We start from the raw sequence: 15479 nt of genomic DNA on the forward strand, positions 1-15479 counted from the left end.
ACCACTGCAAACAGGTAGCTCAGAGGTGGTTTTCGTTCATTGAAATGGGTGGACCAGTAAAGTGGAAACTTGAAAACTGTGTATAGTGTTTGTTTGGTATTATGCTGTTCGTTGACCACTCAGGGTGCCTAAATCACTTCAAGGATTATTTTCCCTTTTATCAAGACCCTACTGTAATAATAATAATAGACTCACCTCAAGAATATGTGAATGAAAATGTGATAAAAGTGAGAACATACACATGAATTACATTTTTAGAGTGTTTTCATGCAATAACAAGAACAAAATATGTTTTACACAAATAAAATTTACTAAAGAGATTGCTCCTTCTGTCACAAATAATGTGGAGCATACTGCCAGTACAGTATTTCAAGTGTTACAGGTTGCTACATACATCAGACCTCCATTTCAGTCAGTCAGGTTTGCATTTGTGATCATGTCATGATCATCCTCTTCGAGTTGATTGTCACACCTCTGCAATCTGCAGAGGTTTGTACATTTCAATCCACTGCTCATGCACTGACATTCTGGGAGTTTGCAGCTACGACTGCAGCTGCAGGACAGCAGTTGCAGCACTGCCTCAGGGGCAGGAGATCCCCGCATCCATTCTACAGTGAGCTGACATCGTCATTTCTGGCCCAGCCATACTCAAGTGGGCTTGGGACTTGCGGGTGTTGCTGAAGACTGGCTCTCCAGATGCCAGCCCAGTAGTTGGCACGCATAGTATGCATGAAGAGGCAGTCCTCACATGGTGGAAGTTGGCTAGATTCAAGCTCTCCATGCTGCGTGCAGAAAAGCTGGTGGCGGGCTATGTTGATGTCCTCTGTTTTCGTGGATGCTGGTGTACAGTTTGCATGTCAATTGTCATGTCATGTTTTGTTTTGTTTTCAGGTTTTAGATTTCTTGTCATGTTTTTTTCCTTGCCACATGAGGTTCATTCAAGGCACCTGTCTTTGTTTCACAGCTGCACCCCATCACCAATCACCTCCCCACAGTATTTTAGTTTCCAGGTTCCCTCAGTTCTCGGTCAGATCCTTGCCATCTTACCACCGATTACTACTGTTCATGTTGTCAGGTTGATCTGTACTCGTTGTCACTGATAGTCATTGTTTCATAGTTCATGCCAAGTTTTGTTTTGTTATTTATTCATAGTCATAGTTTCCTGTGTTTGGTTTTCCGGCTCAGCCTTTTGTTTGTTCCTTTTGTTTTGTGTGTTAATAAATCAAGTTTTCTTGATTAAAAATCTGCATCCGGGTTCCCAGGACTGTCCCAGCTCATGAAACACTTTTGAAAAAGCTCTGATCTCATGATAAGCTTCAAGGCTCTGAGCTTTCTACTGCCTGCGAAGGCACTCACGGTGTCGCATCCAGTGCATGTGTATATGCCAATCAGAGCATTACAGACATCGTCTCCCAGCCGCTGGCGTAGCTTTCTGATGTCAAGGTACCTAACCCGGTTCTTTGTTCCACATTTCTGGAATATGGCACAGGAGATATCAGCAGAGAATGCCAGGCAGAGCACCAGCACATCAGTGTCATCAGCTGCTGCTGCTGCTACTACAACAGCACTGTAGCCTGTTTACTCTCTCTGCATTCTTGAGCGAGTCCTCCCGATATACATCGAACACCACATTAATTCTCTGGCTTCTGGTTCCTTCATGTAGGATTTGAGTCAGGGCTGAGTCTGCATGTTGAGAGAAGGTCTAGTCATTACCCTACATCTTCTGAACCAGGCTCATCCCATCAATGGTGGTAGCAGATGGCTCAGGGATGGTCTCTGCTGGTAAGACCTGCTTCTCCAGCTCCCTGGCCAGTGCAGCTTTGCTTGTTTTTCTAAGTGTCCCATCTCCATTGGCAAGCACCCATGGCAATGGTCCTAATGGGTGGGAAAGGACATAACTCATTTGGAGATGACGGTTCTCTGTCACCAGGACCACGTGGGTGAAGAGGTTCCTGTCAGCCTGCAAAACAACCTTGTTCGGGTTGCTTCCGGAAGACTTTTTTCAGATATATTAAATCTTGTGAGCATCAAGAAGGTCTCCTGCTATATATGGAGGGGGAAAGGTACCTGTTGAAATTCTGACAAACTCACTTTCTCTTGGATCAAAAGGGTTCATCCAGTCATCTTCAAGTAGCCTCACAATGGACTCATCCCTGGTAATTCTAGGCATCTGGGTGACTGTGGTGAGACATTCCACATCCCACCATCATTCTGAGCTGCTTGAAGAACATGCTGCAGTACTCAGAAGTCAGGTAGTACTTCTCCACAGCAGCCGTTTTCAGGCTGAAGCTACCCCTGTTTGGGTAGCTTGATTGACTGTTTCCTCAATTGTTTGATCCACAGGGATCCGTCCAAAGGGACAAGCTGAACACACCACCCTGCATGAACAATGACATTGTGGCAGAAAGCATGGATCATAGCATGGATTGATGCAAGGAGTATCCAATCTCTTGCTGCATGAACATTCCAGAAAGCTGCCAGTTTCACTTTCACAAACCCTTTCCTGAGGGTTTGTGAAAGGCGAGTACAAGACACTTTTATCCAAAGCGACTTACAGATAGGCAGATAGGGTAAGGGGGTCTTGCCTAAGGACCCCCCCTTCTGGAGACAGTACCTTTCATGCAGGGGATTTGAACCTAGATCTCCCACATGAAAGGTGGCAATCATACCACTACACTATCCAGTCCCCTCTGGTCTATGGTTGACTTGGAGCCAAGGCAGAAATCCCTTCCAGGCAAGCCTGACACAATCTTATGTAGCCTGATACCACGGTTGTATTTGCCGCCTTCCATCACAGCGGAGATAATTTACGGTGTCCTGAACCACATATATGTTGCTGCAGATTAGAATGTTGAATCCAGTCCAACTGCTAATGGTTTGGTTTTCTGGGTTTGACATCCAAGTGAGTAGCCAGATCAGGTTCTTGAGCCTGGCATTCTGGACTTGTTTGTCTGCATCCACATTTAGGCTGACAGTGGCTGAGGGCCCCACTCTCTTACCAGCATTGTACATGGGGAGTGATGCTTGTGCTGGGCAGATGCTTTTTTTCTTGGACTTTTGCATAGTTGTCTTTTCCACTTGTGGCATTGGTCCAATGATTCTAGGCTGCACAGCAAAGCCGTTAACTCGATATGACGTGCCCACTCCACTGGTTGTCTCCTCTAAGCAGTCTATGTTATCCCAGGCGAGAGTAGTGAAGACTTTCTGATAGATGATGCTTGGCAGTGCTACGCCCATCTGGGATTGCTCAAGCTTTTGAAGGCACAGTGCAGTGTCAATTTCCTCAACCTGTGTGTATGAAACACCATGGCCCAGTCTATTCAGGATAACAATCAGTTCTGTGTTTCCAGTCAGAGACTTGACTTCAAATGACAGTATGATGTGCTTTTGTGATTTAGTCTTGCCACCAGTGGCTGCAAATACAAGATCACTGCCAAAGGAGTAAGCGAGTTGCCTGTCCTCAACCACTCTTTCAGGTGGTTGAGGACAAGCAGGACGTTTTTTTCGCGCATTCGGACATACAGGAACTTGGGACCATGGCCCTCAGTTCCTGTAACCATTTTAGCTGCTTTTCCAAGGCAGGGTCTTTTCTGGGGTCCATAGGAACACATATGTAGGTGTTTGGTGGCTGGTAGCTACACCCCTTGTCTGAAATGTTTATTCATACATCATGGACACTACCGGCACATGTTTAATAACTCCTTCTTTCCTTCATGAAACGAAGAAGTATCGCCCGCTGCTCGATTCTTCGTCTCCTGACTCTCGCTGTGTGCTCTTCCAGCCTTGATCTTAGACACCTGATGTGATCATTCATGATTAATATTACCGTCATGCAGACCATGAACACGGTGGCCTCCTCGCTCTCCATATTAGCTTCATGTTGTTTTCTTCTCTCCTTACTTTTTGCGGGTTTTGTTTTGTTGTTGAGTGGCGCCAAAGTAACACGTCTGTCACAGATGGTTGCGTCACATCAGTTCCTGTCAAGGTCCCTGACTCATGTGCAGAGAACTGGGCTGTGTTTCTGCACAGAGTGGGCGACGGGAGGGCGGCCATGGTCATGTTTGAGCTCAACTGTTTGAGCTAATCACCAATAGAATACTCATTATTTCCATTACATTATTTTGTGTATTCTGAAGTTTTTAATCACAGAATGTGTGGCTCCTGAGTCAACTAAGTACATAATATTTTGTTCTGTGATGTTCAGTGTGTGTTCTGGAAACTTCTTGAAATGATCAATGTGTAATAAACATATGTTAGGACAATTGCATGTGTGCTGTCAGAGCTCTCAATAGATTGTGAATTAGTGTGCTCAGTATGTGTGTGTGAGTGTGGTGCAGTACCTTCCTCCCTATCCACAAGATTGTTTGGGTTCTCAGGAGGAGTCTATCTCTTTCTGGCAACCCCCAACCACTTTCAGTCCGACTTGTCTGCTAGTCAGACTGTTGTGGGATTGGGTAAATGTTGAGCAGCTGCTGTGATGTCATCAGAAGTCCAGGGAGTAAAAACTAAAGTTGCAGCTTGTGGGTCCAGATACTTCAGCCATGGGCATGTTGAAGGTTGAAGCTTTATTGGGATGATGTAGTCTATGTGCAATTGGAGAAGAGGGACTGGTTGTTGAGTCTTGTGGTGGATACAAAGAAGAAACCTTCGAGTCTGGTGCCTTTTGTGTGATTGAAATTTGCTTCTCATTAGTTTCAATTTTTTTTCGCATAAAAAGAGAAGTGCTGCTTCTGCTTTCCATATCTCTTAACATTCTTTTTGACCTTCCATTATTTCTAATTTCTTAACAGAAATTTTGTCTTTTATTCTCATTTCTTGTTATTTTTGCTTCAGTTTTTCTTATTTTATTCTTACTTTGCTATATTCTTTAAACTAAGGGATCCCTCTGTTGGGAATCCATACTCATTTGTCCATTTTAATTAAATATCTGAAACTTCTATTCCCAAATTTATTTTTCATTACATCCACAATTGGCCCATACGGAGGCTGAACCACTTTACAGAAAATCTAATCCCCATTCCAAATGAAGAGGTCGTATGACATTTCAATACAGACGTCTCTGTACCGGTCACTTCGTTTGACAAAAAATCTGGACACTTCGTTTCTAAGAGGTGGCAACACCCATTCTGACATCCCACCAGTCTGACAACCCCCCCGCCCGACATCCCTCTATTCCGACATACAAATGTCCCACCATGCCGACAAGGTTTTCTGTATAAGGAAATGTTCGTTACTCAACAGGTGAGTCCCTTTTTTCTGTTCATGCATTTTACATGTTTTAACATGTTTACAGACGAGCGTAATTAAAAACACAAAGTCTCGGCAACTGGAGGAGGAGATGCCTTGAAAGGGAAGCAGACCGTGGTGCTTTTCAATCACACACTCCGATGCCACTTGTTTCAACTTCCGAAAATTTATACCAGGAAAAAAAATACTTACAAACATAGACCAAAACGGCTCCATAATACGCACAAAATTGTAGGTGTGTCGGATACCCTCAGATTCTGACAATGGCACGAGTCCGTTTTAATTTTCAAAACGCACTCAAAAAGCAAATAAATAATGAAATAGTTTATTACACAAAAAGGAGCGACAAACAGAGACAAACACTGTTCACTTATTGATTTAAAACTAATAAACAACTACGTTGGGGGTAGCCTAATATATGAAATTGGTTTTATTTGCACCACGTTTTTAAGATACAAGTGGAAAAAAAGCTGGACACTTCGTTTTTAAGTTACAAGTGAAAAAAAGCTGGACACTTCGTTTTTAAGCTACAAGTGAAAAAAGATGGACACTGTTCTATTTCATTCCTCCTGACCACCAGAGGCGGTGCTTTAGCACTGGATATTTCCATCTCACATATGTGCAGGTTGAGTTATTATACCAACAAAGTCACCTGTCTCTAGGAGCCGGGGGGGGTCAGACCTGAAGCTCAAAGGGCCGGTGTCGGGCACTTCTCTCAGCAGCACATCAGCTACTGGGAAAGGGAGAACACGGACCCTTGGGTGATGTCCACAATATCCAAGGGATACACGCTGCAGTTCCGACGCCGGCCACCAACTTTCTGCGGGATCAGAATGTCTGTGGTCGAGCCTATCGAGTGGCATACACGGCTCAATGGGTTTTATTCAGTGTATTTTTTGATTCCGAAGAAGGATGGCGGGTTCCGCCCGATCCTGGACCTGCGGGGGCTGAACAGGTTTTTGAAGGTCCGGCCATTCCGAATGTTGCGGATGGCAGATGTTCTCCAGTCAGTGGCACAGGGGGCCTGGTTTGTATCGATAGATCTCAAAGATGCCTATTTTCATGTGCCTATTGCTCCACACCACAGGCAGTTCTTGAGATTCGCCTTTCAGGGCCAGGTTTACCAATTCAAGGTGATGCCGTTCGGTCTCTCACTTGCCCCTCGCATATTTACGAGGTGTGTGGCAGCGGCCCTTGCTCCCATACAAGCCAGAGGATTGACGATCTTGCCATATCTGGACGATTGGCTAATTGTTTCCCCAACTGCAGAGCAGGCAGTCAGAGACATTGCTTGGCTCCTTGGACATGTGAACCGGTTGGGCATCACAGTCAATTACTCCAAGAGCAGTCTTACACCCAGTCAGAAGGTAAATTACCTGGGCATGACTCTCGACTCACTGTCGATGAGAGCCTTCCTTTCTCTGCAAGGGTATCCAGTCCCTGAGTCCTTGGAGGAGAAGGGGATATCTAGCCAGGGGGGTTCCCCTAGGAGTAATCCCTGCCCGCCGAGAGGTTGTGGAGACAGATGCCTCTCTGTCAGGTTGGGGTGCCATTTGGCAGCACAGGACCATCAAGGGCAGATGGAGCGCACAGCACAGGTGGGAACATATAAATGTGCTCGAGCTCAGGGCAATATATCTTGCACTGCAACATTTTCTTCCAGTACTGAAAGGGCGGCATGTTCTCGTCCGCACAGACAGCACCTCAGCAGTGTACCACATAAATAATCAGGGTGGCACCAGGTCCAAGCAGGGACTGCAGGTGTCAAAGCAGCTCCTTACGTGGGAATTTCCCCACTTCCTGGGCCTCAGGGCCATACACCTCCCAGGTATACAGAACAAGGTGGCGGATGTTCTCTCCCGCCAAGGGATGCCACAGGGCAACTAGAGGCTGATTTGGAGCAAATATGGCAGAGCAGAGGTGGACGTTTTTGCCTCAGAAACATCCACACATTGTCCCCTTTGGTACTCGCTGATGAGGGGGACCAGCCCTCTGGGACAGGATGCCTTGGCGCATGCTTGGCCAGCCCGCCTTCTATATGCCTTTCCTCCAATTCCGCTCATTCGTGTGACACTGGAAAGAGTGCGACAGAAGGGCCACAGACAGCTACTGGTGGCCCCCAACTGGCCAGGGCGGCCATGGTTTTCCAGTGCTGCTGAAACTACTCCAGGGGGAACCGTGGCGCCTCCCACGGAGACCAGACCTTCTCTCTCAGATGGGGGGACGCGTATGGCATGCAAATGCGGACCGCCTACAGCTTTGGGTCTGGCCATTGGGAGACAGGACCCACTCTTGGTATCCTGTGACCAGTCAGTGATCAACACGGTGTTAAGTTCCAGGGCTCCCTCCACTAGGTCACTCTATGCTAATCGGTGGAAGCTTTTCTCCCAGTGGTGCAAGACACAGGGTGAGGTGCCTGAGAACTGCTCAGTGGCCATCATTCTGTGTTTCCTGCAGTCATTATTGGACGCAGGCAGATGTGCATCAACCTTAAAGGTACATGTGGCGGCCATTTCGGCAGGACATGCCAGAGTGAACAACCAGACAGTGGGATCGCACTATCTGGTTAGTCAGTTCTTGAGGGGCGCACAGAGGCGTAGGCCATCAAGGGTCACTGTGGTACCATCATGGGACTTGACATTGGTTTTGAGGTCAGTGTGTCTGTCCCCATTCGAACCCATAAAAGAAGCAGAACTCAAGTGGCTGTCTGCAAAGACCGCCTTTCTGCTGGCAATCACATCGGCAAAGCGAGTGGGTGAACTCCACGCCCAACAGCCAATTTTCGTAAATCTTGCAGTAGAGGTCAACCTCTGTCAAAACAGAGGCTTTCCAAGTGGATTGTAGATGGGATTTTACATGCTCATAGTTCGCAGGGCCTACCTGTGCCTAGTAATGTGCGGTGCCACTCTACTCGGAGTGTATCCACATCATGGGCAGCCATGAAGGGGTCTCTCTGCAGGACATCTGTACTGCAGCAACCTCGGAATGCTCATGTACCTTTGCTCGCTATTATCGCGTCAATGTGGCTGCTCTACCTGCTGTGGCAACGGCGGTTCTATCAACTGCTTCCATGCCATAATGCGGTAAGCATTCCTCATGACCTTGTTGGTATGAGTCATCCAGTGCTAAAGCACTGCCTCTGGCGGTCATGAGGAATGAAATAGAACGAGAGTTACGAATGTAACTACGGTTCTATGAATTCTGGATGACCGCCAGAGCAGTCTGTCACTCGGAATCTGGGCGAGAAGATTCTATAGGAACAGATTGCGTGATGACGTGGGGCTCTTATACTGGGGCGTGCACCCTACCTCATCACATGGTCACAGGTGACTTTGTTGGTATAATAACTCGACCTGCACATATGTGAGATGGAAATATCCAGTGCTAAAGCACCGCCTCTGGCGGTCAGGAGGAATGAAATAGAACCGTAGTTACATTCGTAACTCTCGTTTTAAGCTACAAGTGAAAAAAGATGGACACTGTTTTAAGCTATAAGTGAAAAAAAGCTGCACACTTTGTTTTTAAGCTACAAGTGGAAAAAAAGCTGCACACTTTGTTTTTAAGCTAAAAGTTAAAAAAGCTGGACACTTTGTTTTTAAGCTACAAGTGAAAAAAGATGGACACTGTTTTAAGCTACAAGTGAAAAAAAACTGCACACTTTGTTTTTAAGCTACAAGTGAAAAAAAGCTGCACACTTTGTTTTTAAGCTACAAGTGAAAAAACGGGACACTTTGTTTTTAGGCTACAAGTGAAAAAAAGCTGAACACTTTGTTTTTAAGCTACAAGTTAAAAAAAGCTGGACACTTTGTTTTTAAGCTACAAGTTAAAAAAAGCTGAACACTTTGTTTTTAAGCTACAAGTTAAAAAAAAGCTGAACACTTTGTTTTTAAGCTACAAGTGAAAAAAAGCTGAACACTTTGTTTTTAAGCTACAAGTGAAAAAAGATGGACACTGTTTTAAGCTACAAGTGAAAAAAAACTGCACACTTTGTTTTTAAGCTACAAGTGAAAAAAAGCTGCACACTTTGTTTTTAAGCTACAAGTGAAAAAACGGGACACTTCGTTTTTAAGCTACAAGTTAAAAAAGCTGGACACTTTGTTTTTAAGCTACAAGTGAAAAAAGATGGACACTGTTTTAAGCTACAAGTGAAAAAAAACTGCACACTTTGTTTTTAAGCTACAAGTGAAAAAAAGCTGCACACTTTGTTTTTAAGCTACAAGTGAAAAAACGGGACACTTCGTTTTTAAGCTACAAGTTAAAAAAGCTGGACACTTTGTTTTTAAGCTACAAGTTAAAAAAAAGCTGAACACTTTGTTTTTAAGCTACAAGTGAAAAAAGCTGGACACTTTGTTTTTAAGCTACAAGTTAAAAAAAAGCTGGACACTTTGTTTTTAAGCTACAAGTTAAAAAAAAACTGGACACTTTTTTAAGCTGTAAGCTGTACCATTACAGCCCTTAAACAAGGCACCGTACCCCCATGCACCCCAGGTGCTCTGATTGGCTGTGTATGGCATCTGTCTCCATGAGTGTGACTCTGTGCATGTGCACGTGTGTTTTCAACAGGTGCCAACCTGGATGGGTCAAATGTAAAAGTTATTTAATTTGCATATGTCACGGTTTATGTTTTGTTCCATGTCTTGTCTCGTCATTTCCTGTTTTATTTTGAAAGAACTGTCTCAGGTATCTTGCCCTTCCTCCCATGTCAAGCGTCTCATTGTCTTCCCTGATTCCAAAGTGTTCCCACCTGTTCCCCTTGGTCCCTCATGTGTTCAAATAGTCTGCGTTTCCCTTGTCTTGTGCCAGTATGTTGTCTCACCACATGAGCATCATTACCAGCCATTTGTCTTGTTCCTTGAGCCACAGTTCCACGAGCCTACAGTGCTATCTTGTGTTGTAATTTATTCTTACCCCTAGCCTTAGTTTATTTATTCGACACGTTAAGTTTCATAGCCTTGTTTTTTCCTCCGTTTGCAAGGAGTGATTTTTCGTTGTTACCATTCTTAGTCGCCTCCGTTAAAGGAGAGCCTTTAGTTATCGTTAAAGTTCATAGAGCCTCTATTTTGTTAAGAGTGCGTCTTTTGTTTTATTCCGCCTCGTTAGGAGAGCGTGACATTGTTTGTAAAGTGTTCATAGCTTTTGTTTTCCTCCCAGTTTGGAGAGTTTTATGTTTGTAACTTTCATAGCTGCGCTCTTCCTCCGCTTAGTTACTGAGGAGAGCGCTTACGTTTTTCATAGCCTTTTCTTTTGCGCTGCCGGGAGATCGCCCTGCCTAGCTGTGCTCTGTGTGCTGTGTTTAATAATTAAAACCTTTTGGAACCCATACGACCCTGCATCTGTGTCCTGAGTCCCCTGGTAAACTGACTGCATATAAATGGCTTCACTCCATCCTACTTCTTTGATTTACTTCAGCCGTACATTCTATTGCGGTCTCTGAGATCAGTTGATCAGCTGCTTTTGGTAATTCCAGGCACGAGGATAAAGCTCAGGCTTTCTTGGTTGTAGCCACAAAACTGCGGAATGTTTAATGAATTGATATCAGGCAGGCCTTTATCCCTATCTGTTTTTAAATCTCTCTTAAAGACACATCTGTTTTCCCTGGCATTCAACACAGCAGGACTTAGGCTTGTATTTTCAAAGAGTGAGGTTGTGTTTGCTCCATGCATTTTATAAAAACAATTAAGAAATAAATCAAATGAATAAAAGACACGGAAGACATCTTTTATTCATTTGATTTATTTCTTAATTGTTTTTAGTGTACAGCACTTTGGTCAACTATTGTTGTTTTAAATGTGCTTTATATAAATTGGATTGGATTGTCTGTATATGCAGCCTGTGCTCATCCGATGTCCTAGGATGAAAAGGTTCTGTTCTAACTTTACTTACTTTGGAACCGAGATCTCTCCCCAATACAGAACCTGCAATACACTGGGCACTAAGGTTATCTGAAACAATGCAATAGACAGTACCTCTGATTTGTATGCCTAATGCAGGAATGTAAAGTCCTACCTCTTCTAGGATGGCAAGATCCTTCTACAGTGGTTCTAACACCACACCATAACCAAAATGTTTTATACCATCAGCCTTACTGTTATGACCCAACTCAGCCAGGGGCCAGGGAAGGTAACATCCAAATGTGTCAAGATGGTGGATTTGGAGTTAAAAGGGTTTATTATAAAACTAAGGAAACAAAAATCCAAGGTCATTCAGAAAATTAAGACAGGAAGTGCAACTCAAACCAACAAAGAATCAAAACAAATTAAATCTTTCTTAATATTTGAGGGACTTGTCTAACTTAGTCTCACGGGCTGTCCAGGGCTTAGCTTCTGCAAGACAGCTTGTGTGACAAGAGTCACAAATCTTTGCCAGCACAAAAGGGGCAAGCTGCACACTCAGTCCACATCTGCCCCCGGTGAATGAGTCCTCCTCAGCGCCTTTTGAAGAAGCAGGTGTCAGATCAGCTGTCATGACTCGTCCAGTGTCCGAAACTGGTCCAATAGATTTTCCACAGAAGTGAGTCCGCCCGGACTCCCTTTGGCGAAGGCGAGGACAGACATGAGCCCGCCCAGGTTCCCACTGGCGAGGGCAAGGACAGAAGTGTGCCTGCCTGGGCTTCCACTGGTGAAGGTGAGGACAGCAGCGAACCCGCCCGCATTCCCAGTGGCGAAGGTGAGGACAGACGTGAGTCCGGCCGGGCTCCCACCGGCGAAGGCAATGGTGAATCCGCCCGGGCTCCCACTGGCGACGGCGAGGACAGAAGTGAGCCCGCCTGGGCTTCCCGCTGGTGAAGGTGAAGACAGAAGCGAGCCCGCCCAGGTTCCTAGTGGCGAAGGCGGGGAGAGAGATGAACCCACCCGACCCACCCGACCCACCCTCAGCGAAGCCCACAGCAGCCCCCTCAAGGAATGGCTCACAGACATTCCCAATTCAGGGTGGGAGGGAGGGGCTATGAATGCCAGAGCAGGCTGGATCGTGGCTGGAGCAGGCTAGATCATGGCTGGAGCAGGCTGGATCATGGCTGGAGCAGGCTGGATCATGGCTGAAGCAGGCTGGATCATGGCTGGAGCAGTCTGGATCATGGCTGGAACAGGCTGGATCATGGCTGAAGCAGGCTGGATCATGGCTGGAACAGGCTGGATCATGGCTGAAGCAGGCTGGATCATGGCTGAAGCAGGCTGGATCATGGCTGGAACAGGCTGGATCATGGCTGGAACAGGCTGGATCATGGCTGGAACAGGCTGGATCATGGCTGAAGCAGGCTGGATCATGGCTGAAGCAGGCTGGATCATGGCTGGAACAGGCTGGATCATGGCTGAAGCAGGCTGGATCATGGCTGGAACAGGCTGGATCATGGCTGAAACAGGCTGGATCATGGCTGAAGCAGGCTGGATCATGGCTGGAACAGGCTGGATCATGTCTGAAGCAGGCTGGATCATGGCTGAAGCAGGCTGGATCATGGCTGGAGCAGGCTGGATCATGGCTGGAACAGGCTGGATCATGGCTGGAACAGGCTGGATCATGGCTGAAGCAGGCTGGATCATGGCTGAAGCAGGCTGGATCATGGCTGGAACAGGCTGGATCATGGCTGGAACAGGCTGGATCATGGCTGAATCAGGCTGGATCATGGCTGGAACAGGCTGGATCATGGCTGAAGCAGGCTGGATCATGGCTGAAGCAGGCTGGATCGTGGCTGAAGCAGTCTGGATCATGGCTGGAACAGGCTGGATCATGGCTGGAGCAGTCTGGATCATGGCTGGAACAGGCTGGATCATGGCTGAAGCAGACTGAATCATGGCTGGAGCAGGCTGGATCATGGCTGGAACAGGCTGGATCATGGCTTGCCAGAACCAGCCCAGCACATGTCCAGGACGTCACCAGAGGTCCTCCACCAGTCCCTCTCGTCGGACCTCTGGCTTGACCAACTGCCTTGACCAACTGCCTTGACCAACTGCTTGGTCAAGGCGGAGCCTGGTAGTCCGCTGGTTCCATTCTGGCAAAATCTTTCTGTCAGAGTACGTTGGTGCAGGAAGGGAGGACCCAGATGCAGACTTCCAAAATAACGAGAGTTATTAACAAAAAGGCACAAAAGGCAAGGACAAAAGGCGCGGCTAAGCCGGATATCAAAAAACTAAACTATGGCAAAAATCACAAGACAAACGAGACTATGACTATGAACGAGACTGTGATTAAACAAGACTATGAATAAATAACAATACTATGAATTAACTGTGGCTAAGGCTTGTTGTCTTTCAGATTTAATGCACAGTACAAAGCAAAATGCTAAAAAAAGAAACACCTCCGCTTCCAGAGACTGAGTTACGCAGCAGTGAGCTTCCAGCCAATCATTGTGTTGAATTAATGGAAAAAACATTGATTGGCTGGTTTGAAATCTCAGCTCTGGAGATATTGCTTTCTAAATCAGATTCTTCCGACAAGAGAGGAGTATATACGCTGTGGGCAACAGCAGAGTCCACTTCAAACAAAACACATTTCCTAACAATGATGAATAATGTCTCTGTGATTTCAGTGTTTTTTCTTGCAGGTTTAAATGAAACAAGACACTACAGAGCAATTCTCTTTTTTCTCAGCTTGCTGTGTTATTGCATTATCATCCTGGTAAATGTTTCTCTCATTGTGATCATTATCTTGGATAACAACCTTCACGAACCAATGTATGTTCTGTTGTGTGCTTTTTGCATGAATGGACTTTATGGGACAACAGGTTTCTACCCCAAATTTCTGTGGGATCTACTCTCTCCTGTTCATGCCATCTCTTATTTTGGATGTCTTGCTCAGGCTCAGGTGATGTACTCTTTTGCATGCAGCGATCTGTCAATTCTTGCAGTCATGGCATATGATAGATATCTGGCTATTTGTTGCCCACTGGAGTACCACTCTGTTATGTCCAAGCAAAAAGTTGTGCAGTTGGTGTGTTTTTCTTGGTTAACACCTTTCTGCATTATGGCAACAAATATTTTTCTGACATCAAGGCTGAATTTATGCAGCCAGTTTATTTCCAGACTCTTCTGTGTGAATTGGAGTGTTGTGAAATTGGCTTGTTTTCCAGCTGAAACTACAGTTAACAACATAGTTGCATATATAACTATAATCATCTATGTATTTCATGGTTTTTTCATTGTTTGGTCCTACATGTATCTCATTAAAACATGTGCTAATTCTATAGAAAACAGGGCAAAGTTCATGCAAACATGTGTGCCACATTTAATATCCTTACTTACATTTCTTGTGACTATACTTTTTGACGTTATGACAATGCGATTTGGTTCCAAAAATTTCCCTCAAAATCTTCAAAACTTTGTTGCAATAGAATTTCTTCTCATACCTCCCATTATGAATCCTCTCATTTATGGTTTCAAGTTGACTAAAATCCGAATGAAAATTTTTAGTTTTGCTTCTTTAAAGGTTAAACAAAACTCCTGTGGTCTTGCTGTAATGCACAGTGAAATCTAAGACCTTTCCATGAGATACAGTGACTAATAGAAAGTTAGCGTTTCATTAAATTTACTTGGCACTTTTTCCAGGGAAAAAGCAAATACAACTTCCACCTGTTTGCACTTTTAATCCAGGAAGTTGCACCATTCATTTGTGTATAGAATTCAGTTGGTTCTGGTAAATCTGATTGCTTCCACTGAATATGTTTCCTCTTTATGTATTTTCGATGGTAACTTATCTGATACAATACTGCATTTAGGAATAAAGTTAACATGAATATGAAACAGAAAACTGATCTTTTCTAGATCACGACAGATGTCGGAGAACTCAATTTTCTGTAAACTTGACAAAACAGAAAAAAAAACAAGAATGTAGAAGTCGAAGAATATACATCAAACAAGGCATTTCAACTTCTTTTAACAAGAGTATCCAAGGAAAGGCCTTAGCTGAAAAATAAGATATTTCACAGCTTTTATCTCAATTGTCAATGTAAACTCATTAATTCGCCTACGGAATGATAGGAGTGCCACAAAAAAGAACACCTTTGTAAATCAATAACAAAAGGAAAGATAAATGAACAAAAATGAATGGCGAAAATAGGAGGGTGAATTGATTAAAGAATAAATGTGGAAATAAGAAAATGTAGAAATATAAGGGGAAATAAAAAAGAATGAAATATTGTTCATGATATGCTGTTTACCAGGCTGTTTACATACATTAATTTCTACAAAAGTTCCTGAATAATTACTTTCCATGAATATTTTCGATTTGCCACAGTTTCT

At 44.6% G+C, this 15479-nt stretch overlaps 1 protein-coding gene across 1 annotated transcript; it reads left to right on the plus strand.

The window, feature by feature from the left end:
- Window positions 1–13743: 13743 nt before the first annotated feature.
- On the plus strand, window positions 13744–14715 carry LOC140319859 (olfactory receptor 1D2-like). Its single transcript, XM_072397641.1, has one exon. It carries the CDS (start codon window positions 13744–13746, stop codon window positions 14713–14715), a length of 972 nt encoding a protein of 323 aa, XP_072253742.1.
- Window positions 14716–15479: the final 764 nt, after the last annotated feature.

This window comes from Leuresthes tenuis, unplaced genomic scaffold, assembly GCF_036924035.1.
Source record: "Leuresthes tenuis unplaced genomic scaffold, fLeuTen1.0.hap1 SCAF_12, whole genome shotgun sequence".
In the NCBI taxonomy this organism is placed as follows: Eukaryota; Metazoa; Chordata; class Actinopteri; order Atheriniformes; family Atherinopsidae; genus Leuresthes; species Leuresthes tenuis.

What these genes read in the sequence shown, in the direction of transcription:
- LOC140319859 (XM_072397641.1), top strand. Translation starts at nt 13,744, where the DNA reads ATGATGAATAATGTCTCTGTGATTTCAGTGTTTTTTCTTGCAGGTTTA.